Source organism: Pleurodeles waltl, chromosome 7 (assembly GCF_031143425.1).
Source record: "Pleurodeles waltl isolate 20211129_DDA chromosome 7, aPleWal1.hap1.20221129, whole genome shotgun sequence".
In the NCBI taxonomy this organism is placed as follows: domain Eukaryota; kingdom Metazoa; phylum Chordata; class Amphibia; order Caudata; family Salamandridae; genus Pleurodeles; species Pleurodeles waltl.
This window is the reverse complement of record NC_090446.1, coordinates 88,908,372-88,936,168: the sequence shown is the minus strand read 5'-3', so window position 1 is coordinate 88,936,168 and position 27,797 is coordinate 88,908,372. Positions and strand designations below refer to the sequence as shown.

The 27,797-nt window shown below is 46.8% G+C and overlaps 1 protein-coding gene across 2 annotated transcripts; it reads right to left on the bottom strand.

Annotated features, from left to right (window-relative positions):
* Positions 1-1,916: 1,916 nt before the first annotated feature.
* Positions 1,917-26,809, bottom strand: CD27 (CD27 molecule). Of its 2 annotated transcripts, none has more exons than XM_069243119.1 (5): positions 26,673-26,809; positions 24,412-24,540; positions 14,213-14,332; positions 5,555-5,616; positions 1,917-2,820 (listed from the first exon to the last, which is right to left on the bottom strand). In XM_069243119.1, the coding sequence occupies exons 1-5, from the start codon at positions 26,692-26,694 to the stop codon at positions 2,731-2,733; spliced, it is 423 nt and encodes a 140-aa protein (XP_069099220.1). In that variant the 5' UTR covers positions 26,695-26,809; the 3' UTR covers positions 1,917-2,730. The 2 variants fall into 2 exon arrangements, with proteins under 2 accessions (XP_069099220.1, XP_069099219.1); XM_069243118.1 differs by lacking the exon at positions 26,673-26,809 and adding an exon at positions 25,218-26,439.
* Between the last annotated feature and the right edge of the window lie 988 nt (positions 26,810-27,797).

Below are 27,797 nucleotides of genomic sequence, written 5' to 3'. Positions count from 1 at the left end.
TATATAACATATATGTTGACAAATGATTGACGGACTAGTTTGCTGAACTCTGCTACTCATGTTAACATATTCATCGTTATTGGCTTATGTTGAGGCATTAGAACGCATGTTTTCTCAAGATCTGATTAGATTGTTATTGGTGGTGACTAATGAATCAATCTTGAGTTGATTTGAATGACGTTTAAATTAACCTCATGACTTAGTATTGTAACTAATAGGGAACTGCGTTGTGGTTATTCATGACTAAGGGCCATGGTGTGGTTTATTAACTGTTGAATAATGATTTGCTTATTAGTTACTGGTTTCTGTATTGATCATTGATGCACATTGGTTACACCGTAGCTAGGATACTCCATGCAAATCAAAAGGTTAATCGACCTATACGCGTCCCCTTGTGGGCGTGGTTAAAAGCCCACAGAGAGATTACAACAGGCCACAGTGCTTGCGCACTCGACCCTAAAAACTGAGTGTGGGAACACTGGCCCACTCATTATTGTGCAGAGCAGAATTTCACTACACAAAACTCATAGCCTTCTAGCCTTCATACAACTGGAGCAATGTTTACATTGCCTGTTTTGTTTTAGGACGCACATGCAGGAGAAGCACTGGGACAAAGAGATGGGCACACCATTTAATTATTATAATCAGTACAGTAATGCAGCCACTAACAATCTCTCATATTAACATCATGACACCAGTGGTCATACCTCTACCATTCAATGAAAGCCCAGTAGGGTTGAGTAAACAAAGCATACGTGCAAGGTTTAACGAACACTAATGAACTACCAACTATAGCTGCCTGTCACACCCCTTCAGCATTGAATTACGTATTTTATGCCTTAATACCACGTGTGTTATTATGAATGCATTATTGCAGTTGTACACCTTAATGTGTACTAATGTTATATGATTGAATTTCAATATTGTTTTATATTAACCTGAAGAGCTCATTTACTTTGATAAGTGAAATGTTTCATGTATTTCAGAGGGCAAGAAATAATTTTATTCAAGGTTGTATAACTCTGCATGATCCTGCACTGTGCTGTTAGTAGAAACTTGTTACGAGGGGTGACAGCTAGAAGTGTGAATTTCAGATAAGTAGTGAACTCCGCATTTGTTGATGTAGTTGTATCTTTCCTCAAGGTCATCTGGTATTCCATCACATGAAAAGATCTTGCTTACTGCTCAATAGCTAGTTTTGTTAAAGTAACAATTTTCTATCACGTTTCCACATTTCCATTGACCTGTACTGAAAGAAAAATGTGTACAATACATTGGAAATGTACTGATTTTAGCATGATATGCTCTAATTGGATTTTGAGCTGATGCGCTAGCCCATTCAAATGATAATTGCCAATTCATATTTTGCTTGGATATTGGCTATTTTTGTATTAGCCACTTGTTTGATTTGTGGCCTTTCCAAAATGTTGTGTTTTATCTTACACCTCCCATTCCCACAGTAGAGCAAGCAGCTCAGAATTTGAATCCTGACTTGGGCACAGGAGATGTGAAGGCCTGCCCAACGCAGGAGGCAAGGCAATGGTTCCTGCCTTGGTTCCAACGCCACCTTGTACCACTTTGTCACAGACTTGGGTGGAGAGACTTTGATAAGGTGGGAGAAGGTAGAGTCAGAGGTGGAATCTCCTCCGGCCAAGAAAGTTTGCCTTTATAAGATTCATTAGGTGGATAAGGAAATAACATACGTGAAGAAGAAGTAATTGAAGGACGAGGGAAAAGAGGGAACCAGAAAATAGAAAAAGGCTGTGGGGGCTCACCCCTACAAAGGAGCAGAAGAGGGGGAGGAGGAAGAAGAGAGAGAGTGATTGTCCTAATGAAAGGGAAACAGGGGATATATGTGATCCTGAGGAAAATAAACTGCAGGGATTTTTGGACAGCAAGACATTCACTAGAATGAATTAGAGGTCCATGGGATGCTTTTTATTTTAAAAAAATAATATGGAAACCGGTTTCTCTATACAGTCCCTTCAGAACATGTTAACTTGCGTATATTTTCTCAAGACTCACATACAAACCTACACTGCAACTAAACAACTAATAACACACTGCCTGAAGCCGTTCCCATGCCTTAAGCTTTCATAATCCATGCTACTGTACTTCCAGAGAAAGTTTTTGTAAATGTTCCCAAGTCTTTTCAAGGATAACATTGGATCCTGCACCCAAAATTGAATCCGGGTGATGATTTGCAGCCAGAACTAAGGCCTCCATAATATGGATCTGCAAAATCATGCTAGGAGATGAGCAGTAAATTATATACATTGACCATCTTATACATTGACCATCCTCTTCAAATAAACATATTTTGTGGTCCACCCAAGTGCTTACTTCTCTGAATGATAGGCTGAGCATAACCTGTGCTAATGGCCCATGCTGGAGATCTTGTGCTCCTAGATTTAAGGTGGGTGATTATTTGCATCCAGTTTTATTGCCAGAGCTGGCTCAGTCTACATAGTGAGAGTTCAGGAAGGGAAACATCTGGGGAAGGTGCTGTTTAAATAGGAATTGTTGGCTATCCTTTAGCACAATGTCCTATGAGGTAGACATGTCAAATGCGTCTTTGCTTCCAATGTCCTTTGGTACATAAAGCAGCATCTTCTGAAAATATCTGTCTTTGGATTATCTACTGTCCTAGACTTCAGCCATCATTGTATCACCTTGGCTCTTCAATAGTTCGTTTAGTCTGAGGGTTAACGTCACACCCATAACTTAAGTCTATAAAGTAGAAAGGTGTAGCTGCTGTTGTATCTGTCTTTTCCTCAACGAACCTCTATGCTTGCCTTTCTTCTTCGGGGGGCGCAGTGTCTGCAAGGAAAAAACGAAACAGTCTTAGAAGGGTAACTTCCAAGGGTGCAATAGGAAACCTGAAGCGCATCTTCTAACCTCACACGTCCAATATTTCTTCTCTTGGAGGAATGGAAGAGCAACACCATTGGTTCAAGCCTTGGTTCAGCCATCACCCCAGTTATCATCTTTGGCAGGTAATTTTTTTGAAATGCCCCAGTAGTCATCCTCTCACCAATCCATTCGACACCACTCCCTCCCTGCTGTCAAGGCTCACCAGTAATAACAGTCCAATAAGTAGTCACATTGGCACACAAAAAACTGGGGAGCTTTTCCTGGAAATTCTGGTGGACAGGTATATACCATGTTCAGAAACATATGAACTCAAACAGCACCCGCAGGCAAACAAAAAAAAAACAGACCCTCCCAATCCATGGAATTAATTTAGTCTTATGCCAAAGACAACACCATCCATTGACTTTGGTGTACATTAATTTTATTTGGCTCCAGCATCTGGAGGAACAGAATGTCCTGTCAGTTGTGGTTGACTTCTGGGCTCAACTGTACCACTTTGTTCTGTCTTTGAAACAACCCACAGCCATTGAACTGGCTACAATATTCTTGGAAGAGCCAAGTCTAGCCTGATGCTCTCAGATAGAGGTAGTCATTTCGTCTGAAAATTGAAAAGCCTTATAACTAACCAGGCCTCAAAGGCACACTTACCACCCAAAGATTATAGAGCAAATTGAGTAAATCAAATCAAAGTAGGATATTTACAGTTTTGTTGCCCAGCACCAACATGAATGGGAGAAACTGAGAGCAATCACTGCGTTTACATAGAACACCGCTCAACACAATTCCCACGGGTACTTTCATTTTTGTACCTTCAGTTTCCAACCAAAAAGGCTCCCTTTTTCTTTCCAACAATGGAGGTTCAACCGTTTACCAACACATACGAGTATTGTGTGCAACATACAGTAGTTGTCAAGCATTTGATAGTTGCCAAAGCAGCATATAAATGATTTGCTGATCCCATACCCCATCCTGCTTCCTTGCGTAATCTTGACATTCAATATTTGTTCACCTCATAGTTTTAAAACAACCCATTACCTCCCTAAGTCTGCACCTTATTTACTTGGTCCTTTTGCATTTGTTTGGGTTCTCAAACCTATGGCAGATGAATAACTTTATCTGCTTACTGGAGCATTCATCTTGTTTTTGCTTTTTATTGTGATTGTTCCTCTCCCCAATGTCTCCGTGTTGGGTCCTTTTTTCAATTTCGAAAAGGATCCCTGCAGTATGTGGTTGGATTTCAGCCTGCTTTGTGGTTAGCCCCAGTATTTGGTCCCTAGAAAGGTCACAGGCTGGCCAACTTGCAAATGATATGGCTTATTTTGTGGATGTGACTCACATGGTTTGTGCTTTTTTTACCTGAGTTTATTTTCTCTAAATCTAGTGCTTTCATGTGATCCAGCCGGAGTAGCTTTAGGGAAGCTGTGTCCATTCTGGGCTCACCACGGGTGCTGATTGGTTGCTTTTCCTGACCCATTTGACCATCCTCTTGATGGTGGGCCTCAGGCTGCCTCACTGTAGAGTGTCATGATTTGGTGATATGTGTTTGTCTCGTAACCACATGAGAGAGAACAGGGGTGACTAGCAGGTATGGGATCCCTGGCAATGAACGCAATGCAGCAGCCCTAGACTTTTTTGTTCTCAGACCCTACTGATCTATCCTCGCCCAAGGTTATGTTGTGCATATTTGTAGAGTGTACTATCACCTGGGAGGGAATCCTGGTGCTGAGCAGGGGTGAGTCTAGGCATGCCGAGTGCCTAGTGGGACTACTAAAAAAAACAGGTTTTTAGCTTTTTGCAGAATTCAAGATGTGAGAAGGAAGCCCTTATGTGTAGCGGAAGGCCATTCCACGCTTTAGGAGCAATGTAGGAGATGGCCCAGCTGCCAGACCTGGTTTTCGGTATGTGTGGGGTATGTGCAAGTAGGTGTCCAGCCGAGCTGAGGTGTCTGGAAACTTTTTGAAAATAGGTGGCACGGCCAAAGAGACATGAGGGTTACAATGGATCATCTTGTGGGTTATGGCATAAAATGTCAACATAAAAGCTGGTGTTGTGATTCACCCTTTGCCTAGCAACACAGACTTAGAATGTAGTTTGAGAAGTGCAATTCACCAAACACAGAGTGTGTCATTCTCAAGCAGCCTTCACATCCTCAAGCTTGCTGTGTCTCTTCTCATTTCATGTTTGTGTGAGACTTACTCCTTGGATTTACTGAATCCGACCCTCTAGCTTGCTGTCATTAAAAATCTAGCTCCATCTTTACAAACAGTGTAGCGACACCCCACACCTACCAGTTCCCTTCTTTACAAGTTGTGAGAGGTCTGGAGAGACCTGCCATCAATAATAATACTCTAGCTCTGGTGATATTTTGATAACTATATGATTTCAGACTTTGATGTCTCCAGCTACTGGCCCTGTGCTTCGAGATACCTTTGCATTCCTTTATGTTTCTCTCCCCTGCTTCTCTTGTAAACTCCTTAGGTTGTCACTGACGGGAAAATAGTTCCAGATTCTGCCTTAGTGAGAGGCAGGAAGATTTAGGAATTAACTTCTATTGCGTCACTGAGCCCAAAACTCCTAACACTTGTACACATACACCGCAGAGCCTCCCCATCCATCACTCTCATCTCCTGTTGTACTCTCTCCCTCTCAACTTTATTGAGATACACAAACAATCTTTCACCTTTGTGGACTTCAGCTTCCTGGATTGTCTTCTTGATGGTCTGGCGTATGGTTTCTTGAGTGCTGGAGATGGAGAAAGGAGAAAGATTCCACTTAAACTCAGTCGGACGTGCCTAAAACATACCTACACCCCACAAACTCCCCACGTTAGGCCACGGTAGGTTTTCTTACCACCTCATTTAAAGAAAATGTATTGACTCTCTATGCTTTCCATCTCGGTCCCTGCACAAAGTCTCTGTACACTCACCACCCTCATGCGCCCTCTTGCTACTCATTCACTTCAACACTAGGCCTGGGTGGAAGTTAAATTACGCTGGCGTAATTCATGTAATTTGGGGAATTTCATGTTGGGCTTAAGTGAAAAAAAATTAATTACACCATTACGCCATGCCACATAATGATGTGCCACGTGTGGTAAAATTATATAGCAAACTCACAGAAACACCAGAATGCGAGAAGGTGTTGTTAATGGTGCTTATGTATTTTTGCACTATGTTAACTGCATAAAATTTATCCTTGTGTCAATTTAAAATAGAACACTGAATGACGGATTCGCCTTTTATGTAATTACATGTAACTTCGCGGAGTTTTGAAGAGATTGTGCATAATTACACGAATGCAGATTTTTGTAAATATTGCACACTACTGCCCACCGCCCATTAAGGGCCCGTTGTCCTAGCATCCTCCCACTCTCGCTAACTGCCCTCTGGTACTCTTATGAATATGATTCCATGACTATTTGCTTTTATGCACATCTCTTTCCTTTCCCTCGCCCCTACATTCATTTTGGGAATAAAACAGCAGTATATCTGAGGGAACAGATGTAATAAAAACCAGGATGCAAGGATAGCTAAACCTCGTCACTGAGTTCATTCTGAGCACTTTGTTAAATCCGGGATTGGGCACAACTTGTGTTTGTGCCCCATTCTAGATTCTGCATTGAGTGCAAATTGACCCAGGGTTCTTTCCCTTGCAAATCCCTCCAACTATTACTAGGAGGAATTTGCATGATGAAAACATGTTAGAGAGGAGGAAAACACCTTTCTTTTTTATTGTGCTGCTTGGTATCAATGAAACTGTAAGTTGTTCCTAGGGTCAAACTGGGGCTCAAAATAGTCCCAGTCATCAAAATGAAAGTGACCCCCATTAGCGAATTAGATACCCAAAAATCTCTGACCCAAAAATCTCTCTCAATATTTGCAAATTGGGGCAGTTCTGAACTTCTAGGGACACGCTGTATAAGTCATTTGCACAGTATGTAAGACTGCACGGATTGCTGGCAATGTTTCATTTAGTATCAGGCAAATTAACAATAAAAACTGTCCCAGAAGACTATGGGTCCACAAATAAACAAAAGAAACAGCTTTCACACTGAGCTATCAGACCAGCCCCTCTGGCACTGCCTGATTGCCCTATTGACCAATCCGACTCCAATTGTTTCCCATTCTGTCCTTTAAAATCTGTTTTAAAGGTAAATTGCCAGGAGAACTACAGTGACTAAGCAGTAATGTCCTACTACTTACCTGTAATCTGCATTACTCCTGGTCCTTTTGTCCTTGTCCCATTCATCAATAGTGAGATAGGCACTATCTCATGTACAGACAAAAGAACAGAGACATGCGAGTAAGTGCTCCCCTCTACTGGAGGCTACGTACGTACTTAACCAGCATTCCGCCCAGACTACCAAGCCCCCACCTACGAAGGCCGGCCGTTCGAGAGGGAGGGGGGTCGTGACAAATGAGATGAGTTCAACAGGACCAGGAGTAATGAAGATTACCGGTAAGTAATAGGACATTACCACCAGGTCCCCCGACTTCGTCCCATTCATCACTAGTGAGAATACTTGAGCAATGCATCCGGCCTTCATAGAAGACCACAGGTGAAAAAACACTGTGAGGAGAATAAACACACCGTAAGGCATATGAACACTGCCTCACCACCAGTGATTTATTCAAGAGAGAACAAAAACAGTTCAGGACACAACCGACTGAAGGACCCCCAAACCAAAATTAACATCATCACCTAACACATTCTGCAACATGTAATGCTGTATAAAAGTATTAGGGAAAGCCCAGGTAGCAGCCCTAAAAAAAAATCTGAAATGTACACCCCTTCCAACTCAGTCCAGGAAGCAGCAACCCGTCCTAGTGGACCGACCCTAAACCCCGGCCGGAAGGGGAGCTCCGGACACAGTATAGGCCACGCAATCACTTGTTTGATCCAGTGGCTGATAGACAGGAAAGAAGGGCCCAAAAGAAACAAACAAGAAATGTGATTTTGTCCTGTCAAGATAAGCCAACAGGGCACGACACACATCCAAGAAAGACTACTGTGACTCAGAGCCAGACCTGTCACCATTCCCCAAGGCCGGGAGAACCACCTCCTAGGACTGGAGAAACTGGGAAGCCACGTTTTGGAACAGAGGACTCAACCGAAGAACCATACCATCCTCTGAGAAAGAAAGATACGGCTCCAAGGCCACCAAAGCACCCAGCTCCCCAGTCTGCTTAGCAGAAGTAATGGCCACCAGGAATCCAACCTTGAGAGTGAGAAACCAAGGGCTCAACACGGGAAGAGAGCAAGGCCCTCAAAACCAAACGCAAATCCCAAAAGGAAACAACGGCTTCACCAACGGTCTGGACAAAGAGAAACTGTGCAAGAACTGTGCCACCAAGTCCTCAGCATCCATCAAATTCCCCAAAGTGGCCTTGAAAGCAGGGGGTAGCAACCCATTGGGCCCTCAAAGTGGAGACCACTAGCCGTTTTTCAAAACCCTCCCATAAAACGTGCAAAACATCACTCAACTGACAAGTCAGAGGGGATAACTGGAGAGGTGAAAACCACTGCTGAAAACTGCCCCAGTGCCTCTCATAGGATAGCAAGATGGAAGGCTTGCGAGAATTCTGGATGGCCACCGCTAAGCACTGGGGCAAGCCTTTTTCCTGCAAACCTCACCTCTGAACTTCCAGACTGACAGACAAAGTCGCAGGAAAGGGGCAGACCGAAGAGGAGAAAGATAACATGGAATCAGCTGGGGGCCATGAATTGCCAACATTTTGAGCTGAGGAATCCACGACCTCGGGCCAAAAGAGAACCACCACAATCCTGACTCGGTCCTCCCCCGACAACCGGGCCAACAGAGGAGAGATCAGGGGCACCAGAGGAAATGCAGACAGAAGACGTTACAGCCAAGGAAGAGTCAGAGCATTCACCTCCAAGCCCAGTACCCCAGTACCTGAGTACCCAGAGAACAAAACCTGGGAACCTGGGCATTGAGCCAGGAGGTAAAGAGATTGAGAAGGGGTACACCAAACCTCTTGCACAGCTAACAAAACAAATCTTTGTTCAATGACAGCTCCTGCGAAGGAGGAAACAACTGACTAAGGGAGTCTGCAAACCAATTGTCCACTTCCCTGTCATAGACTGCCACAAGGGAAAGCAGAAAGTGTTCCCCCACTGAAAAATCAAGGTGGCCACAGCATTAAGGGGCCGGGAGCAAATCCCCCCCTGGTTGTTGAGATAATCCACTGCAACCTGATTGTCGGACCTGACCACCAGATTGCACCCCATTATGGCCTTGTATGGCCATGAGTTCCCTCTAATTGGAAGAGTGCCTGCTCTCTAGGACCATCCCGCCTGAAGTGACTGCTCCCCTAGCAGCGCCTCCCATCCGAGGGAACTGGCACCCATTGTAAGGACCAAAGAAGGACCCCGCTGAAGCTCCACCTCTTTGGTAAGGTTGATGGGCTGAGTCCACCAGATCAAGGCAGCAACCACCGCCTCAGTCACCAGAACCACACAATTGAAATCCCCTGAGCTGGGTCCCCAAAAAGTGTGCAGATGAAACCACAGAGGCCGGAGATGAAAGCGGGTCTAGGGCACCATAAACACAGCCGCTGCCATATGTCCCAAAAGTCTCAACCACTGTCGCACCATCATGGACGGAAAACCCATGACAGGCAAGGCCAGGGGCCTGAGGACCTGCATCCTCTGTTATGGAAGAAACACCTTGTTGAGGTCTGTCCAAAAACGGCCTCCAATGAACGTCATATCCCTGGAGGCGGCAGCTGACACTTGCCCAGATGGATGAGGAATCCATGAGTCCGCACCAGTGAGTGAATAAAGGCCAGGTCGTGCAGCAAGAGAGGCCCTGTGGGGGCATGCAGCATTCAGTCATCTAGATATAGATACAGGTGGGCCCCCACAGATGTAGGAACACCACCAGTGGAGCCACCACTTTCGTGAACACTAGGGGCACCAACTTCAGTCTGAAAGGCAACACCCTGAACTGATAATGCTGACCCCGAATGCAAAGCCTGAGAAACAGCTGGTGCAGAGGATGAATGGGGACATGATAGTATGTGTCCTGCAGATCCAGCGTACACATCAATTAGCTCCTGAGCACCAGGGCAATGACCTACTGGAAAGTCTCCATCTTGAAAAGTTATGTCACAGCAAACTTGTTCAGGGCCTTCAAATCCAACACCAGACGAAAGGCCCTGTGGACTTTGGCACCAGAAAAATGATGGAATAAAAGCCTTGCCCTTTCTCTGCCCGAGGGACTTCCACAATGGCAGCTTTTTGGAGAAGAGAATCTATACGTTGAGAAAGGGCCATGCGCTTCTCTACCTTCGAAGGCCAAGGAGTAGGCATTACTCCAGAGGGAACTGGAACGGGAACAGAGAACTCGATTCTGTAACCCTCCCTCAGGACATCCAACACCCAGGCGTCAGAAGTGGAAACCTCCCAAACAGAAAGGAATTGCTGAAGACGATCCCCAACAGGCCCCTCCTGAGACACTATCACATAGTCAGGAGCGAGGCATAGGAGGAGACCTTCTTGTCCTTACCTTTGCAGGCCTGAAACTTCCCCTCCCGAGGTTGCTGGGGAAACAGCGACTTGTGTTTATGAGACAGTCTATCAGAGGCTGGCTGCTTCAGAAAGGAAGAATGCTTCTTCTCCTTGAATAATTTGCACAGCCGTTCCTCCAGCTCGGCCTCAAACAATTGAGTCCCCTGGAAAGGAAAGTGGAGAGCTGACGACTTTTGCACCAAATCAGTGCGCCAAACTTTCAGGGCCAAATTATGCAGGGCCGAAATACAAGCACCCCCTGACGAAGCAGCTGCTCCTAACAACATCAAAAGAAATATCCAAGAGGTATTCCACCTGGCGCTCAATGACCTCCAGGAGCCCAGCGCAGTCAGACCCATCCCTCATGGATCTGCACAAGGCCTTAAAGTCCGAGATCAAAGATTGTGCACATAGGTGCCATAAATCCCAGCATGCAGCACCAAATGTGTACCAGAATAGATTTTCTTTAAGGCATCATCCACATTTTTATCCATGGAGTCCTGAATGACAGCATCCTCTGAGAAAGACGTGTGCCGCACCAGACTGGCCACAAAAGAGTCAATGGGGATAGAATTAGGAAGGTCCTGCTGCATATCCTGCAACGGGTATAATTTCACCATGAAGCGGGCAGGATCATTTTATCAGGGTCCCTCCACTCCTGCTTAAGGACCTCAGAGACACAGGGATGCACAAGCACATCTAATTGTGCCGAACTCTGGACTCGCCGAAGAAGAGATCCAGCTGAAGTCCCCAGAACCTCCTCCTCGGGGAAGACTGTATTCCCCTTCACGTCTCCCAAAAGATCTGGGAACACCTCTTTGGAGACATTCTTGCCTTTCTGCTCCTGTAACCCCCGGACATCCTCTTCAGAAGCAGAAGACCAAGAAGAGGCTGTGATCCCACCTCTTTGCGTGGAAAAGAACCATCCTGAAACTCCCCCAAGGTCTCCTTAATCATGAGCTTCAATCTGGAATCCAACGATTCCCGGGGCATTTGGGGCATGGGTGAGGAAGAAGAGGAATCCCCAGATGAGGAATAAGAGGGCTCCACATGCTTCCTCTTCGTGGAATGCTTCCCCATGGCAGGCAACACCAGAAACAAACTGCAGCGGAACAGTCAGCCATAACTACAGCAAAAATAAGCCGCTACACAGTACTTATATGCCCCCGAAGTAATAAGGCTTCAGGCACACTGTGAAGCTGAAGCCGGCTGCATCTTGCGCCACACACAGAACCACCCAGTAGCACAGGCCGCTACACCCCGGAAGTCAGCCAAACAGCCCTGGGCCTAGAGGAAACCTTGCCGCAACGCTCAGGTCCCTCCAGGCCTGGACCGCATCTCCAGGCAAGCCGCGCAACCTAGGAGACGAGACTGGAACACACCAGCAACCTCCCACTGGCACGACTGCAAAGCCGCCACGCCGGCCTGGACCGAAGGATAGGAACACAACAGGCAGTCCAGGCCACGAATGGACCATTCCACGTCCTCCTGTGTACGACACAAAAAAGAACAGGTGAAATACTGGGTAAGTGCTACTCATGTAGCCTCCAGTAGGGTGGGTGGGGGGGCACTTACTCGCATTCCTCTGTTCTTTTGTCAGTACGTGAGATTGTGTCTATCTCATTAGTGATGAATGGGACGAGGACGGGGGACCTGGAGGTAATGGTATTTCGATCGGGCAAGGTATTTAAACCGCAGGCCTTCTATTGTTAAGTCATCTGTTACCTTCTCTGTCTCCATATAATTCAGTTGGAAAGTCTGCTAAGTGGTAGGGTGCATTATTCACTAAATTCGCTTTTTGTCTAATTATACTAAATTCTACGCAAACAAATGCAAAAACAGCATCAGGTTTTTCATTTTAGCACAAAACCCGTCCTCGAGTCCAACATATTTTGCACAAAACAAATAGCACAAAAAACACAAGTGCTGCATTTAAATGCAGCTCGTATTCTATTTTGATTATTTGTGTTGGTCCGTTGCTCCATGCTAAAATACTGCTGCAAACGTAGTGTAGTTGCACCACTTGGCTTAATGGCATAATTTCGGGAATTTTGCATAGCAAGCATAACATGAAATTTGAAAAATCTACAAAATTCTACAAGATTAGGCCAGCATAAAGGAAATTGCACTCGCACCTTCTGATAAGTAGGTTCAAGACTTACTGCACAAATGCTAACTAACCGACTGACCACACAGGTTACGCACACCTTCAAACACCCATTACAAGATTAGCTTTTGGAGGCAGAAATCTTTCCATCACTATGGAGACATCCCACCCTAGAAGGATGGAGCTGAGGTTTAGTAGGTGGACACTGGAAGCAGGGAAGCCCATGTTAGCTAGAAGTGAGGCAGTATCAGTAAATGGTAATGTGAGTAGCATTCGGCCCAGTGCTTAATTTGAGCCGGTGGTTCCCGGTGCGGAGCACCAGCACTTGTTTTTGAGGGCCGGCATTTACTTTTCTGTCTGAAGCATTTACTGCGAGCAAAAGACATATGAGAAAGATCGAGGAAGAGAAAAGCGTCACAAATGGAGAAAGCAGAAAGCTGCAAGTGTGAGCAGGAGGGGCAGAGAGTGCCTTAAATGCATTAAAGAGGCCCGCAATGGCTTCAGGATTACTCCTCCTCAGTATTTCAAGCTCGCACATTTAATTGCTGCAGCTGCGTGTTTCAGAGGAGAGCTTCGGGCACCGTCAATTTTTTATTTACAAATTAAGCACTGATTTGGCCCAATTCTTAACATATACCATTTTTTTATTCATTATTGTGAAGTAAGCAGTGTGTGTGATTGCTTCGATTACTTGCAAAAGCAGAGTCTTTGCCAGCCTCCTCCATCATAATGCTAAGTGCTGCGATCCAAGACCCTATAGAAACCTCACTTGGTCCGCTCACGCACCAGTCCGGCAGCTCACGCACCACAGCCTAGCCTCTCACGCACAACTCTGTCAATTCACGCAAAACACTAAAAAACGTATCCTCACAAGGCCACAGCAAGTACAACATCCCTTCACCCAACGACTCCTCCACAGCGTAGTGTGCTACCCATCTGATAAAGCGCTTCAGCACCTAAGAAGGCAGTTATAAAGCACTAGGCACATGCAATCCTAGTACCAAAACCTCTGAAATGCTGTGTCTCAGAGAAAGGAAGACATCACTGGAGCTCATAGGGTTTGTGGTAAGAGAAGGGCAGGTGACCCTTGGTGTCCATAACATTCTTCACCATGGACATTTTAAGTATTTTGGGGGCCCTGGGCAAAACATATTTTGGGGGGCCCTCTTCTGAACCGCTTTGAATGTATGATCCAGTTTCAGTTCTTTCATGACCCATTTGGCCACAATGCACAGGCACACTCGTCCAAATTCTAAATGTGTCTAGATCTAATGTTCAGGGACAGTGATGTGAATTTTCCATACTGTAGCACAGCAGCAACTCACTAATATTACTGCAAATAATCTCTGTGGCAGCCTCCTTTCTCATATGAGTTCCTGTTTGGATCTTTTTTATGGATGCTGCATGAAACATAACACAGCATTTGTCTGCAAAATGTCTGTAACAGACTCACACAATATCCACTTCAAAAATAAATTAAAGGGAAACCCTATTTACAACAATCTGTTGAAGAATTATTCAAGGTCCTCAGGGCAAGGGACTCTGCAGCACAGATATTGCTCTATCAGTGGGGGCCCCTGAAAGGCTGGGGCCCTGGGCCAGAGTCCAATTTCCCATTCCTTACAACGTCTCTGTTTTTCACTACGTCAGGCGTACCGTACGTCACGCACCTCGCCACGTCTAGAGCCTTCTAAAACTCACCTGAATCTCGTGCGAGGGGGCTTAAACAGAGCAAGCAGTCTTCAGTGGCGCAGAAGAGTCCCGCCCTGCACGTGCAGACGGCGTCGGCTGTCAGAGAGCACGTGCTCCGGTATGCCAGCACTGTGGAGAGAGAGCATTGGGTCTTTGTTAGAATGATTCTCCGTAACAGCCGCAGCTTGGCTGAGGACCTCGGTCCTGATCCAGAGCACGTCTACACTTTCACACACGCACATTACAGACAATGCACCTCGAATTTGGTAAAGGTGGGGGAGGCGCTGAAGCTCGAGTCTAGAGCTTGAGGCCCTGCTGTGGGTCAGCTCGAGGCCCAGTTGGAACCTCCAGCCCACAACGAGCCAAGCTTTCCTGGGACTTTGGCTTGTACGACAACACGTACTCTGGATGCGGCCTTACGGCCAGAGCTGTCACCTTAGGTGCCAGGGAACCAGATTCGAGTCTTGGTGTGGGCTTCTATGATTCTCAGCACATCACTTAATGCCCCTCCCCAAACCATGAACTGTGAGCTTTTGTAATTGGTGCTTCGGGTCGACCTCGCGACATACAAAAAACTTCAAAAATATTGCACGAACAGGTAAAAGCAAAGCCATAACATAAGTCAGACAAATAGATACCCATTTAGTGGCTGGTTTGACAAAGTGAAATCAGAAAAACCTGGATAAATAGTGATATCCCTCACTTCAACCATGTGATCTTAGGCAAATATGTCTTTCACCAAAAATCTTGTCTTCAGTATTGCATACTTTTTTTCCAAACTTGAAGAGACTTTATCATATTTTACATGTTTGCTGTATGATTTGCATAGGAAACATTTTCAGGGCTCGGAAGACTGAGTCTTACCCTTGGCTCTGATCAGGCTCGGCTCTCCCTGTGAATTTTTTGGTTCGCCTCCCTCTGCAACTTAGCACGAGGGCTCACAGACAGCTCTGAAAATGTCCCTCCACCCTGATCTGCAACATATCAAGCTACTCCAGTCATTGAAGTCACAGGCAGTTTGGAATTGCACCTGGCGTGCATTCCTCTTACACACACACCCATATATATATATATATATATCGTAGTGCACACTACCTCACACACAACTCTGCTAATGTATCTCATTCTTAACTAATGTACTCTTCCGTTTCTAGACTTGTAACTCACACACGTTGTGTGCGATGCGCACGTGCACCAGTTCTGAGATGCTGCATCAGGTTTCTTTCCGGTACTGGTAGCCACAGTGGCGCTCTCAGTTGTCAATTTACCTCAATCAATGACATCTCCTATTCTCGTACTGACAGGGCCGGCTTCAGTGCTGGTGGCACCCTGTGGGACAGTTTTTTTTTTTTGGTGCCCCCAGATGAGCACCTCCTCGGATTCCCTCACTACCGCCCGGAGTGCCCCTCATCTCTCCATAGCTTCCTTTCACATACATTCATTTGTTTTAAAGCGCTTGTAAAGACTGGCTTTACTAATCCACTCAGTTATCCACATAAAATATAGCTCTGTTCTTTGTATCAGGCATATTAACCCTCTGCGCTACTTTATGGCGAGTCAAAGCTGCAGCTAAACAAAACTCCCATCCCTCTCCCCAGCAGGAACATTAATCACTAGAGCTATCTTGACAGTTTCATTGCTTCCTGAAGGTAGGACGCACAAGGAACTTTTCAGCAGGTGCTTTTAAAGAGCAAGTTTCATAAATTATTGTTAGTCACAGGGGCTCCCTGAGATCAGCCCCCCCCCCCAAATCCAGGCCAGCACCCGGTGCGGCTACACCACTCGCACGACCCTAGAGCCGGCCTTTCAGACGAATGTCTGCACTGGCCCTCAATTATGTCTGGCGCTCTCCTAATCCTGGAATACTAACGAGTGAGTAAGGCTCTGGCAATGTCCCTCATACTTGTCACGCAGCACTCCCTGCCACTGAGTACGGCATTATTTTGTGAAGTGCCAACAGGCCTGGTATACCAACACTTCAAGGCACTTAACATACGTACAGCATAGCTAAATAAGGCGGAGAGAAAAATAAAGTGATATTCTGCCTTTGTTGGTAGATATTGCACACAATCTATAGCAGAAGTTAAAACCACAAAATATACATACGATGAAGCTGTACCGATGCGCTTCCATTAGGATCTAAAGATCCCCCCAACTCCACCCCTCCCTTCCAGTCCCATTGATGCTCTGTAAGGGTGACTGACACCCAACACAGCCAGTGCACGTCAACCTTAACCTGGACCCCCCTTCCTACAAATATAAGATATTGGCCTTCGTTGTTCCCTCAACGCACTCCTGTCCTGGGCTCTGAGCGCTATACTAGCCCACCCAGCGCCGACTTTAGCATTGGTATCGCCCGGTACGACAGTCTTTTATGGTAACCCCGCCTCCCAACCAGTGACCATCTCCTCCTCGGATTCCCTCACTACAACTAACAGCGCCCCCCATCTCTCCATACCCCCTCTCTTTTTTATAGCGCTACTCATAGTTTACTCACACTCATGTGTGTGATCTGCTTGATACACGTTCTATGCAGCAGGCACTTTAGCCCTCCGCTCTACTATATGGTAAGCCAAAACTGCCACTAGACACACCACCACCAGCAGTGCTTTAAGTGGAAATGTTGAAGTGCAGGTACTCACTCTTCTGAGTACCTGTTTGCTCTTGAGAAGAGCAGGTACTCTCCCATTACATGTATTGCAGCAGCGCTGAGAAGTGCAGATACTCTCTCTTTCAAATTAAAGAACTGCAGGTTCTCATTAAACGACAGTACCTGCCCGTTTAAAGCACTGATCACCAGTAGGAACATTAACCACTAGAGTTATCTAGGACATTTTTAATGTGCCCTGAAAACTGCTTGACAAGGAAGTTCATGCCCTTTTAAACCAAAAGTTATTTTTAAACACAGCCCCCCAACTTCAAAGTCAGCGCTGGGTGCGGCTGCACCGGTCGCAACGCCCTAAAGCCGGCCCTGAGCCCACCGATTCAGGGAAGGATCATTGAAGGAAGCATGAGGGATTTATGTGCTCTCCCCGAATTATGTGTCCAAATTTGTGTATGAGAGAAGGTAAAGAATGCTGCATGGCTGCTCTGGCTTTTTGGGACGATAGAGCATTGCAGCCGTTTTGAGTTGCTCTCAAAACCGTTACAATGGACGGGGGCTGCGTAGAGATACCGGGGTACGGCGTACCTATCAATGGAGCCAGCCAAGAAAGCCCGCTCACTGATGACGGGCGAGGGGTAGCGGTGCCCAGCCTAGCAAGGGTTTGCTACTAAACAGGACTAAGAACAAAATCGAAGGTATTCATTTATAACATGATTTTTTAAACTTTAATTATGAGGCAGGGATCGTTTACGCATCTCTAGAACACATTTGAAAGTGTTTCTATTTATATTTGCTGTTTGAAGTATGTACAGATAAGAGCTAAAAATACTAGCACTGGGTGATTTTGCTTATTTTTGTTCAGACCGGGACAGTAAAATACCAGTGATGCAGATTTTAAAAAACGGGTTAGGTGGCAATCCTAGGTGCAGGGCGTCAAGCAGGCCCGCCCACTCCGGTACGGAAGCATAGTAACAAGAAGCCTCTACTCGCGCGTCACTTGTTACTGTGCAAGTTATGCCAGAAACTGCCTGGATGCTGCCTCACATATGTATGTATGGGCACTTAGGGGTATCCATTCCAGTACATACTCTTCGGTGCCCTTACATACTCATGTAAGGGCACCAAGGGGTATCCACTCCAGTGCATACCACTTGGTGTCCTTACATACTTTTGTAAGGGCACTGAGGGGTATGCAGTGCACTACAGTGCAGTGTATGCCCCTCAATGCCCTTACATACTTGATGGGGTAAACGCTGCACTGTAGGGCAGTGCATACTCCTCGGTGGCCTTACTTCAATATGTAAGGGCACTGAGGGGTATACATTCCAGTGCATACCCCTAGGTGCCCTTACAAAAGTACACTGAGGGGTATGTAGTCCAGTGCAGTGCATACTCCTCAGTGCCGTTACATTGCTATGTAAGGGCAGCACTGAGGGGTATCCACTCCAGTGCATACTAATCAGGGCCCTTAGGCACCAAGGGGCATGCACTGCAGTGGTACTTGACAGGGAGCAGTCCCTTTAGGTTTAAAAATCACTGCAGGTTCAACTTTAATTTGCAGTAATTTTTAAACATCATGGGAATGCTCCCACTTTTGGCCATATATAAAACCATAACAGTGCTGATTTAATTCTGCTGGCAGAACACAGAATTAATTAGCTATTCTGTGTTACATAAGTAACATAGAATTACTAAATCACTCCAGTTCAATCCATCAATCAATCAAGTATTTGTCGAGCGCACTACCACCTGTGGGGGTCTCAAAGCGCTGAGGGGGAGGGAGGAGTGCTACAGCTCAAATAGCCATGTTTTGAGCTGCTTCCTGAAAGTCAGCAGGTCTTCGGTCTGTCGTAAGGGTAACAGAAGGGTGTTCCAGGTCTTGGCGGCGAGGTGGGAGAAGGATCTGCCTCCGGTAGTCGCTCTTCGGATGCGGGGGACGGTGGCGAGGGCGAGGTCGGCTGAGCGGAGTTGGCGGGACAGGGTGTAGAAGGTGAGTCGTCTGTTGAGGTAGGCTGGGCAGGTTTTGTGGAGCACCTTGTGTACGTGGGTGAGAAGCTTGAAAGTTATCCTTTTGTTGACAGGGAGCCAGTGTAGGTCTCTGAGAAGGGGAGTGATGTGGCTGTGGTGGTGGGCATCGAGGATCAGGCGTGCGGAGGTGTTTTGTATGCGTTATAGTCGTTTGAGGAGTTTGGCCGGGGCTCTTGCGTAGAGGGCGTTTCCATAGTCAAGTTTGCTGCTGACGAGGGTTTGGGTGACTGTTCTTCTTGTATCTGTGGGGATCCATCTGTAGCTCTTGCAGAGCATGCAGAGGGTGTTGAAGCAGGATGAGGAGACAGCGCTGACTTGCTTGGTCATAGAGAGTGTTGAGTCTAGGATGACGCCCAAGTTGCGTGCGTGGTTGGTGGGTGTTGGGGCTGCTCCCAGAGCGGTCGGCCACCAGGAGTCGTCCCAGGCTGAGGGGTTGGCACCGAGGTTGAGGACCTCCGTCTCCATCTCCGACTCCAGTTCTACTGCGGCATTGAAAATTCTGCCCACCCCTAGTCTTGGCAAACAGTCACTAGTGCTCCAGACTCTGGAGCAGAAGGTCTTGGTAGCTCTGGATGAAGTCCCCTCACCTAGTGGGGAGGCTAACAGGCCTTGGCCCCCAGCCCTGGCAACAATCAGAAGTCTTGCAGTGCTTCCCCTCCACACACAGACATTCTGGCTGCTTGGCTAATGACAAATGTTTGGGGTCTCAACCTTCCCTTCTTATAGTCCATTTCCAAACACCAAATGTGATTTAGGGTCTGGTCCTTGAAGTTTTATGTTGGGAATCTGCTTCTTTTGAAGTGCACACTTTAATTTTCTCTTCTTCCTCTTGAAAGGCTGTCCATCACAGCAGAAGAGACCCTGAAGGTGCTAGTCCCACAAACTAGGCCGTGGGAGTGACTTTAGTTTACCACTGAATGTCAGTCACAGTGATATGTGCATCAGAAGGTTATTCTCAGTATCCCAGCCCATCTTTAAGATTCTCTTATCAGCCCATGTGCTTCCTAAGATGTTCCAGGCCCTTTCCTTGTGATCTCTCACTGAATCAAACAGCAGCCTTCGATGTGTGCAAGCAGCAACTCTCTCTCCCTTCTCCAGTGTGTCGCATCCAGCTCATAGGAAAGCAGCAATACACAAAATTGTCAAGGGGATTCTCTACTCCTCATGGGGGTCATTACGACCTTGGCGGGCGGCGGCCAAGCGGTAACCGCCGTGCGGCCGCCAATGCAGCCACACTCCCGCGGACCCCATTACGACATCCCTGCTGGGCCGGCGGGTGCAAACCTAGTTTGCGCCCGCCGGCCCAGCGGGGTTGAGGCCGCAACATAGGAGCTGGCTCCTAATGGAGCCGGCGGTGTTGCGGCCGTGCGACGGGTGCAGTAGCACCATTCAAGCTTTTCACTGTCTGCTATGTCTGCCAGTGGCATGGGCAGTACAGGGGCCCCCAGGGGCTCCAGGACACCCCTTACCGCCAGCCTCTTCCTGGCGGTGCAAACCGCCTGAAACAGGCTGGCGGTAGGGGTGTCATAATCCCCAGGGCAGCGCTGCTTGCAGCGCTGCCCTGGTGGATTATCACCACCGGGGCTAAAATGGCGGGAAACGACCGGCCCCCGCGGTGCAACCGCGGCGCTACCGCCACGGTCGTAATAAGGGTCTCCGTACCGCCAGCCTGTTGGCGGTACGGATGCTACATTACCCCTGGCGGTCTCCGACCACCAGGGTCGTAATGACCCCCTATGTCTTCATCAGGCAGTCCTGGTTTTCCGAAAATGGAACCCAGGGTACCCCATGCAGTGTACCATTATGGATACACTTACACTCCATGTATTACACAGCACACACACTAACCAGTACTGTTACATCCATGTATTGTGCCACCCCAGGCACACATAAATTCAGCAAACACATTCCCTCTGCAGCACTTCTCAGTAGTGTATCCTTTCTTTGTCGTGGCATTGTGTGCTACTTGCAAGCACAGCCATTTTTGGTACACACATTCCCCAAGTGTGCATTGCACAACACTTCACCCAAGGTACATACCTTCATGTATTGTATTTTTTGTAAGCATACATATACCTAGCACAAGCTTGTATTGCGCATGCAATGCACAACATTACATCTCTCATGTAAAATGATCTTCTCTGGTCTACATACACCCAGTGCACACACTCGCCATGCATGCCCTGCACCGCATTGATCTATCCCTGTACCCTACCCTTCCCAGGCACACATACATCCAGCGCAGAGTCACCGCTCCTGCTCTACGCAGCACTCTACATCTAAATTATGTAGGTTAGGGGTGAGTTAAGCACACAACAGTGGACTTTTTGGAAAGGTGAGTGAGCCTGTAGGCCTCACTCCAGTGACACAGACTAAAAAGGCCCTGCCCACTTGTACTGATCACTACACAGTATGCTGTCACCACTGCACTTGTGCTGTTTAACTCTTGGTGAAGGCAGTAGACTTCCACTACTATGAGGGTAACGCTTCAGGTACCTCTCCTGATCCAACAAGACTTCAGTCCGTGAGACAGACCTATGTCATGGCACACATGCAAGATCTATGTTTGTCTATGACAACAAAAATCAGCCTTAGTGATTCAGACAACAGTACAGTTGGTACAGGGGCAGGGGTATACGTCCGAAACCATGCAGAGGACTTTTTTGTCCCAACACATTGGAATAAAACAATGGGTCTCACCTTTGAGACCAATTAGCTTTGGAAATGACTTTTAGTCATCCTGAACAGCATCAGCAAATGCTCTGCAGCATATGAAAAGCTAAACAAATGCGCAATGAAATAGGCGCGTCATTAGGGTGCGCATGCTGTATTACACATGTGCACCTGCATAATTACATCAGCGCCATTTTTATTTTTTTGATATACTGACCTGAGATGGAACCCAGGGCACAGACGTCGTAAGTTAACTACAGTGGTTAATGCACTTCATGGAGCTATATTGTCTCAGGTTAGAAGCATTATAAAATAGCAGCACCGTTAGTGTGCTTGTTTCAGAGCACGATACGCAGATCACATATTTGTATTTTATGTAGGTAGTGCAGTGGGTTAATGCCTTTGATGCAGAGATCCTTATATTAATTGCAAGGTACAAACTTAGAATTATAGCTCAGTGAGTTGTGCACCTGCACCAAAGAGTTGTGTGTAATCTGTGGGGATGTTGAATTAGAATCGTGCAGGTTTTTAGTCAGAAGTGGTTAACGTGACTTCTTTCGGGTAATTATAAACATGTTTTTCTAAGCACTAAATAACTCGTTATTAGCATGATTAAACAGACAGAGGACCTTATTTGGTTCTGTTTACTCCTTCACAATGGTGACGGATAGCCTGTCTGCCGAAATATAAATCCCACAGGATAGAATGGGATAGATAGGATATATATTCTTACATGGCCCACAAAGACCTATACTTCTTACAGACGAGCTTGAATGTGGCAAAAAACACTTCCAAATATTCGTTTTTCTCTTAACTACCTGTGAAGTGACCAGGTGCATGTCTGCATGCTCGGATGGGCATCTTTTTAAGTTTGGCAGGAGGTTGTTGGGTTCCAGGTGTGAGCGCTTGAATAGAAGTGCTCTCAGCCTTGTGAGATAAAGAGATCCTCTGTGCTCGCATTCGCACACTACCCTGCGGCAAATGTAAGATTTGTTGGGGCCCGGCCAGATCTCGAGTTCAGCTCAGAAATGTTGCTTGGCCCGAGATCTGATGATCTCCCTATGTACCAGCACCAGTCTAAAATCTAGAATAGAGTGCAAGTGCACCTGTGCCAAAGAGGTGTGTATTCTGAAAGCCAAACATTAAATTCCCAGTATGTTAGCACAGGGATTAATAGCAGAGGGGTTGGCTGCATTAAAATCACTGAGGGTGGTCCTTTGCTGATTTAGGGCTGAGCCCATCCAGGGTTGGGGCCGGTCCTCTGCTGTTATAGGGCTGCGGTACTGCATGTGTTCATATCACTTCTTAATAAGACCTCTAGAAGCACACACTCACTTATAAAGCGGAGTTCAGACGGACACTTTCTATGCTGCGGCGCCCCCTGCCGATTCATCCTGTAAACAGCACCCCCTGCACTGCTCACGTTCACGCTGTGCGGGGCTCTACCAGGCTGCGCGGTCCGCTCCTGCTTTTAACAGCTGTGCACAAGTTCTTCACAAGATTGCGCAATTGTCTATGACGTTTCTGACAGGGTTACACACACCTTGGAAAACGACGACTCTAGCAATAAATGCCTGTATCTTTACGAAACACCCGTGGCCTCCACAGTGGCGAAAGCCAGTACCTATGACACATTGACACAGAATGACTGAAAAGTCAGGTCCCTGCGTCATAAAAAGATAGAAACTCCAAAGACTGTTATATTTATCTTGCATGACGAAGGGACCTGACATTTCAGTCGTTCTGTGTCATATCTGGACTGTAACGAAACAGAACACGTGGTTACATTCTCTGATTCTAGGCGACCACCCTGTAAGCAGAAACCGCTTCCTCCCTGCAGCTGGCGACTTTAAACAAGCTGACACAATCAAGTAATCTAGGTGCTTTTAAACAATCTGCCAAACAAGTAACTTAGTTACTTTTAAGGGAAAAAGTAGTCTAGTTCAAACAACTTCACCCACATGGGTAACCAACTTATTACAAAAGTAATTGGGATTACTTTCAGTTACTTAAAAAAGCATCCAAACACCCTAAAAAATGAAATGTCACCTAATCACACATTTTCACATATCTTATTTCTTTGTTACATGTTTGCTTCTGCGCTGAAAGAACAGAGGCCATTCAGTGTGGGACTGGCAAGTCGAATTAAGGTGTACATTTCTGCAGATAAAATCTACTTTTATTATACCATGAGTTTATAAAATGGCAAAGCACATTTTCAGGAGATTGACAGCAAAAACAAAATAGAATTCATTTCACACTAAGACTTGCTCCCACTTGGATCTATTCCACATAAAGTTGTCCTCTCTGCATGGAAGGCAGAGCCAGGAGAGGACTATCAAATGAGACTACTAAACAAGACAATAGTATCTCAGTAACACTAATATTAAAGCATCCTGGGTTAGGATACATTGTAGCTGGTTTTCAAATAGAAAACCTTGAAGGTTATACCTGAGACAACAAGTGAAGGCGTGTTGGGTTCCTTGAGGGTGTGAAAAGTGAGTGACCCAACAAATTAGTTTTGAGGCAATTGCTGGAGCTGTAAACAACAATAAACACTGGCCTAACATGCTCTGATGAGAATTTTGACCTTCCTAAATTTGTAGAAGAATGAGCCACCCCTCCAATCTCATCAACTAGTTCTCAGGCTATTTCTCAGGCTTCTCAGTATTCTTAAGTTTGATTCACCCAGAGAGATGTGCGACCCCCAATCCAGCATGTCTGACACCCCCACACTTACTATTCAGGCTTGTTACCAGTAGGTGAAGCACTAGACCCTCTGACGCACTAGACTCCAAGAGGCCGCAGATATCCATGTGTTCAACCCATCTACTTTCCATTTAGAGGATGTTCAGAGTAGACTGGAGGTTTTTTTGAAGCGATAAGGATAAAGTGTTCCTACCTCCTACACACTGCCGGCAAGGCTGGCATTGGTATCTGGTATTCCAATTGGCATTGTATGCAACTCCTTCACGGCAGGGCCGACATTCGGTGTCCTTGATAGGGGTGCATCGATTGACCATGTAGTGACCTGGATAGTAAAGTGAGTGAGAGAATATTTAGGAATGCGGCGAGAGAAGCTTAAGAGATTGCAGATGGACAGGAAGGGGGAAGGAAACAGAATGTCGAGCCATGCTAAAGATTGGGTGGGACAGAAACAGATGTGTTGTAAGTGGGTAGGGGAGATGTGCAGAGAAGAAATGGCAGAGTTATGGAGGATGTGTGATGAAGAGGGAACAAGGCACAGAGGAGAAGGTGCTAGGAACAAAAGGTAGAGCGTATATGAGAGGGACCAAGCGGTGGATGGAAGAGTGATGCTGAGAGAGACAGGCTTTGTAAAAAAAGAGAGGAGGATAGGGTAGGAGAGGAAGAAAGTAGATTGAATGGAGGAACTTGAGAGAGCGGGGAGGAGACAGAGTGAGTACGAAAGAGTAAGAAGTAACGGAGAGAGGCAGATAAGTGTGTTGAAGAGAAAGAGAGAGGCAGCAGGGGTTCAGAGAAAGCAAAAGCAAAGAATTGAAACGGAGGGATGAGTGATGAAACTTGCATCTGGGAGAAGCACATGAAAGACGGAGAGACTCAGGAGAACAGCAGTTCCCGAGGAGGGGTGCAGGGGGTCAGGAGTTTGTCAGAGGATTCATTCAAACATTAAAAGACAGGCCTCGGTTTGTGGGCCCCTGGCTCAGAGAGGGACCCTGTCATTCTCACCTGGTGGGCACTTGGAGCAGCAGCGCCCCTCGCGGAGTTGGTACTCCCTTTCACTGGCACAGGAAGGGCTACCCCACACTGACCCCTGGAGGATGATGGGGACCAGGAACAAGAAGAGCTTTCTGAATGGTACTTCCGGCATCGTGTCACGACAGCAGCACCAGTGACACAATGTCACTGGCACAGCTATGTCGTCGAGTCAGAGAAGCTTTGCCACCAGTGGTCTGACTATATCACGATATGAAGAGAGCTAATCCGTGATATGTGTGAATTCTATCATGGGATGAGAGGGATGTCGCTACTGGAATGGATCTAATCTGTGATATTGTCAAAGGAATGTGGGGCCTGCGGTTAAATAGCACTGGCTAAACTATGATTTGAAATCTACAATATAGTGTGAAAGTGGCATTCTGTGTTATGTCATGAACTACGTCCTTTGATATGCTATGGGCAAGCAAGACCTAAAATAAATAAGGAATATCCAGATAATATTGGAATTTAATCTCTTTTTGGAGGTCTAGATATTAGATCTCCTCTGCAAGCCCCCTGCCTCAGAGTATGGGAACTCTTCCCTTCTCTCTCTCTTTCTCCTTCGTCTCTCTCTCTTCCCTCCCCCCTCTCTCTGTGTCCCCGTCCTCTCCCCTCAGTATGACCCCCACTACCAGTTCGCCCTGTCCTTCCCCTGGCCCCTCAGCAGGCAGCCTCTGCCCTGTCCCCCAGCGGGAGGGACGGTCCCTTGTCCCTCACTGTGAGGTGTGTGTGCTCCGTCCCTCAGTATCACGGTGCCCCGTGGCTCCCTGGCCCACTCTCTGCAGCTCGAGGGCTCTCCCCCCCCCCGGTTCCTGTTTGCCCTCTCAGTCTGTGGACCCTGCCCTGCCTTCTCCCTGGGCGTGAGGCTTCCCTGCCTCCTCTCCCGCCTCTGTGTCTCAGGATGAGTGCAGATGTTAGTCTCCCTGCCCTCTCTCGCTCTCTGTCCCAGTCTTCAGGGCTCTCCCCCCTCGGTTTCTGATTGCCCTCTCAGTCTGTGGGCCCTGCCCTTGCCTGGGTGTGAGGTCTCCCTGGCTCCTCCACTCTGTGTCTCAGGATGAGTGCAGATGTGTCTCTCTCTCTTTTTTTTCCAGGGCGGCTCCCCCCACCCCTGTCTCTGATTGCCCCTCAGTCTGAGGACCCTAACCCAGGCCTTTCTTCCTCTGCCTCCCTACCCTGGGCCTGACAAGGCAAAGCTGTGGCTTTTATAGGACGACTGCTTTTTTATTATTTCCGGGGAAATCCCTTCTTAGTCATCCTATTTGTTAACCGAAAGTATAAGCGCGGAAAGAAGGGCGAGATCACCAGAGGGCAGAGAAGTGGGGGGAAGGAGGAAAAAAGGAGTGGGGGGAGAGGAAAGGGATAATGATTGAAGAGGCCGAAAGGCGGAGGAATAGCTCCAAATGCAACATTTCCGGGAAACAATACCACATCCCGGGAATAATCCCATCTTCCGAATCCTGGGGCACCGAAGCCGGTGGGTGGCGGCTGCTGGGGGGGACGGCGGGTGTTTCGGGTCCACGTGCCCATTCTTTTCTGATTTATGAGGAACCGCCCCCTCGTATATTTAAATTGATTCAGCTGAAGCGTAATGCTGTGAAACCGAAGAAATGCAATTGTAGGTAAACGTGTTCATCTTCAAACCTATAGGTCCCCCCCCCCCATCACTTGAGGCCCCCCTGGGGGTGGGGGGGGGGGGCGCGGGCCCGCCCCCTAGTTTGAAGACCCCTGCTATGGGATAATCTGCCAGGGTAAAGGACGCTTGGGAGCAGGTACTGACTTTAATTGATCCAATCACTCAGCTCTGTGATGACAAATATGTCTTTTCTGAGTGGTGGTGCAAAGAATTAACAACTGAGCTGTGAAGTCCATACCTTTAATCGAAATTGTATCTACATAGAGTTTACTACCCAGAAGAGGCGTTGAACCCACAGTTATGTCAACAAAAATTGCATTACCTGCAGACTGGGTATTTCCAAAATCTGTATTTCGAAGCACTGTTTTATCTGAAACATTTGTGTGTATTTCGTAGCAGTCAATGTTATACTGTGTGTAATGCAAGTTTATAAGAATGACTTACATATTCACACAGGCTCTGAGCACATAGCACCACAATACACCAGTCACTATTCTCTATAGCACCTACCAAGATTCTGTGGCCCTCCGGGACACAAAGACCTCTGCAGCACATTAACTATTAGAGGTTTCATAATGTACTATAGTGCATTTCCCACTGAGTAACAACTTTTACATTTATTTTTCATTTAAGCTGCATGCTATTTTATATGTAGCTACCTGACGAAAGAACTTACAGAATATTTAGTTTTTTTAGCCACACCTTTGACCCCAGCCTGACGCTCACTGACCCCGCCCCTTTGCAGGCAGCATCACAGTTCCCATACTTTTTTTTTTAATGCACTTCGACCATTGCACCAACAGGGGTTCCCGATGCAGAACAAACTGAACCTGGCCTCTTCTCATATCCAAGTAAACCGAAAAGGTGGGAAGGAGGGGGTCTTGGTTGTGAGGGGCAGTACTTAATTTGTAAAAACA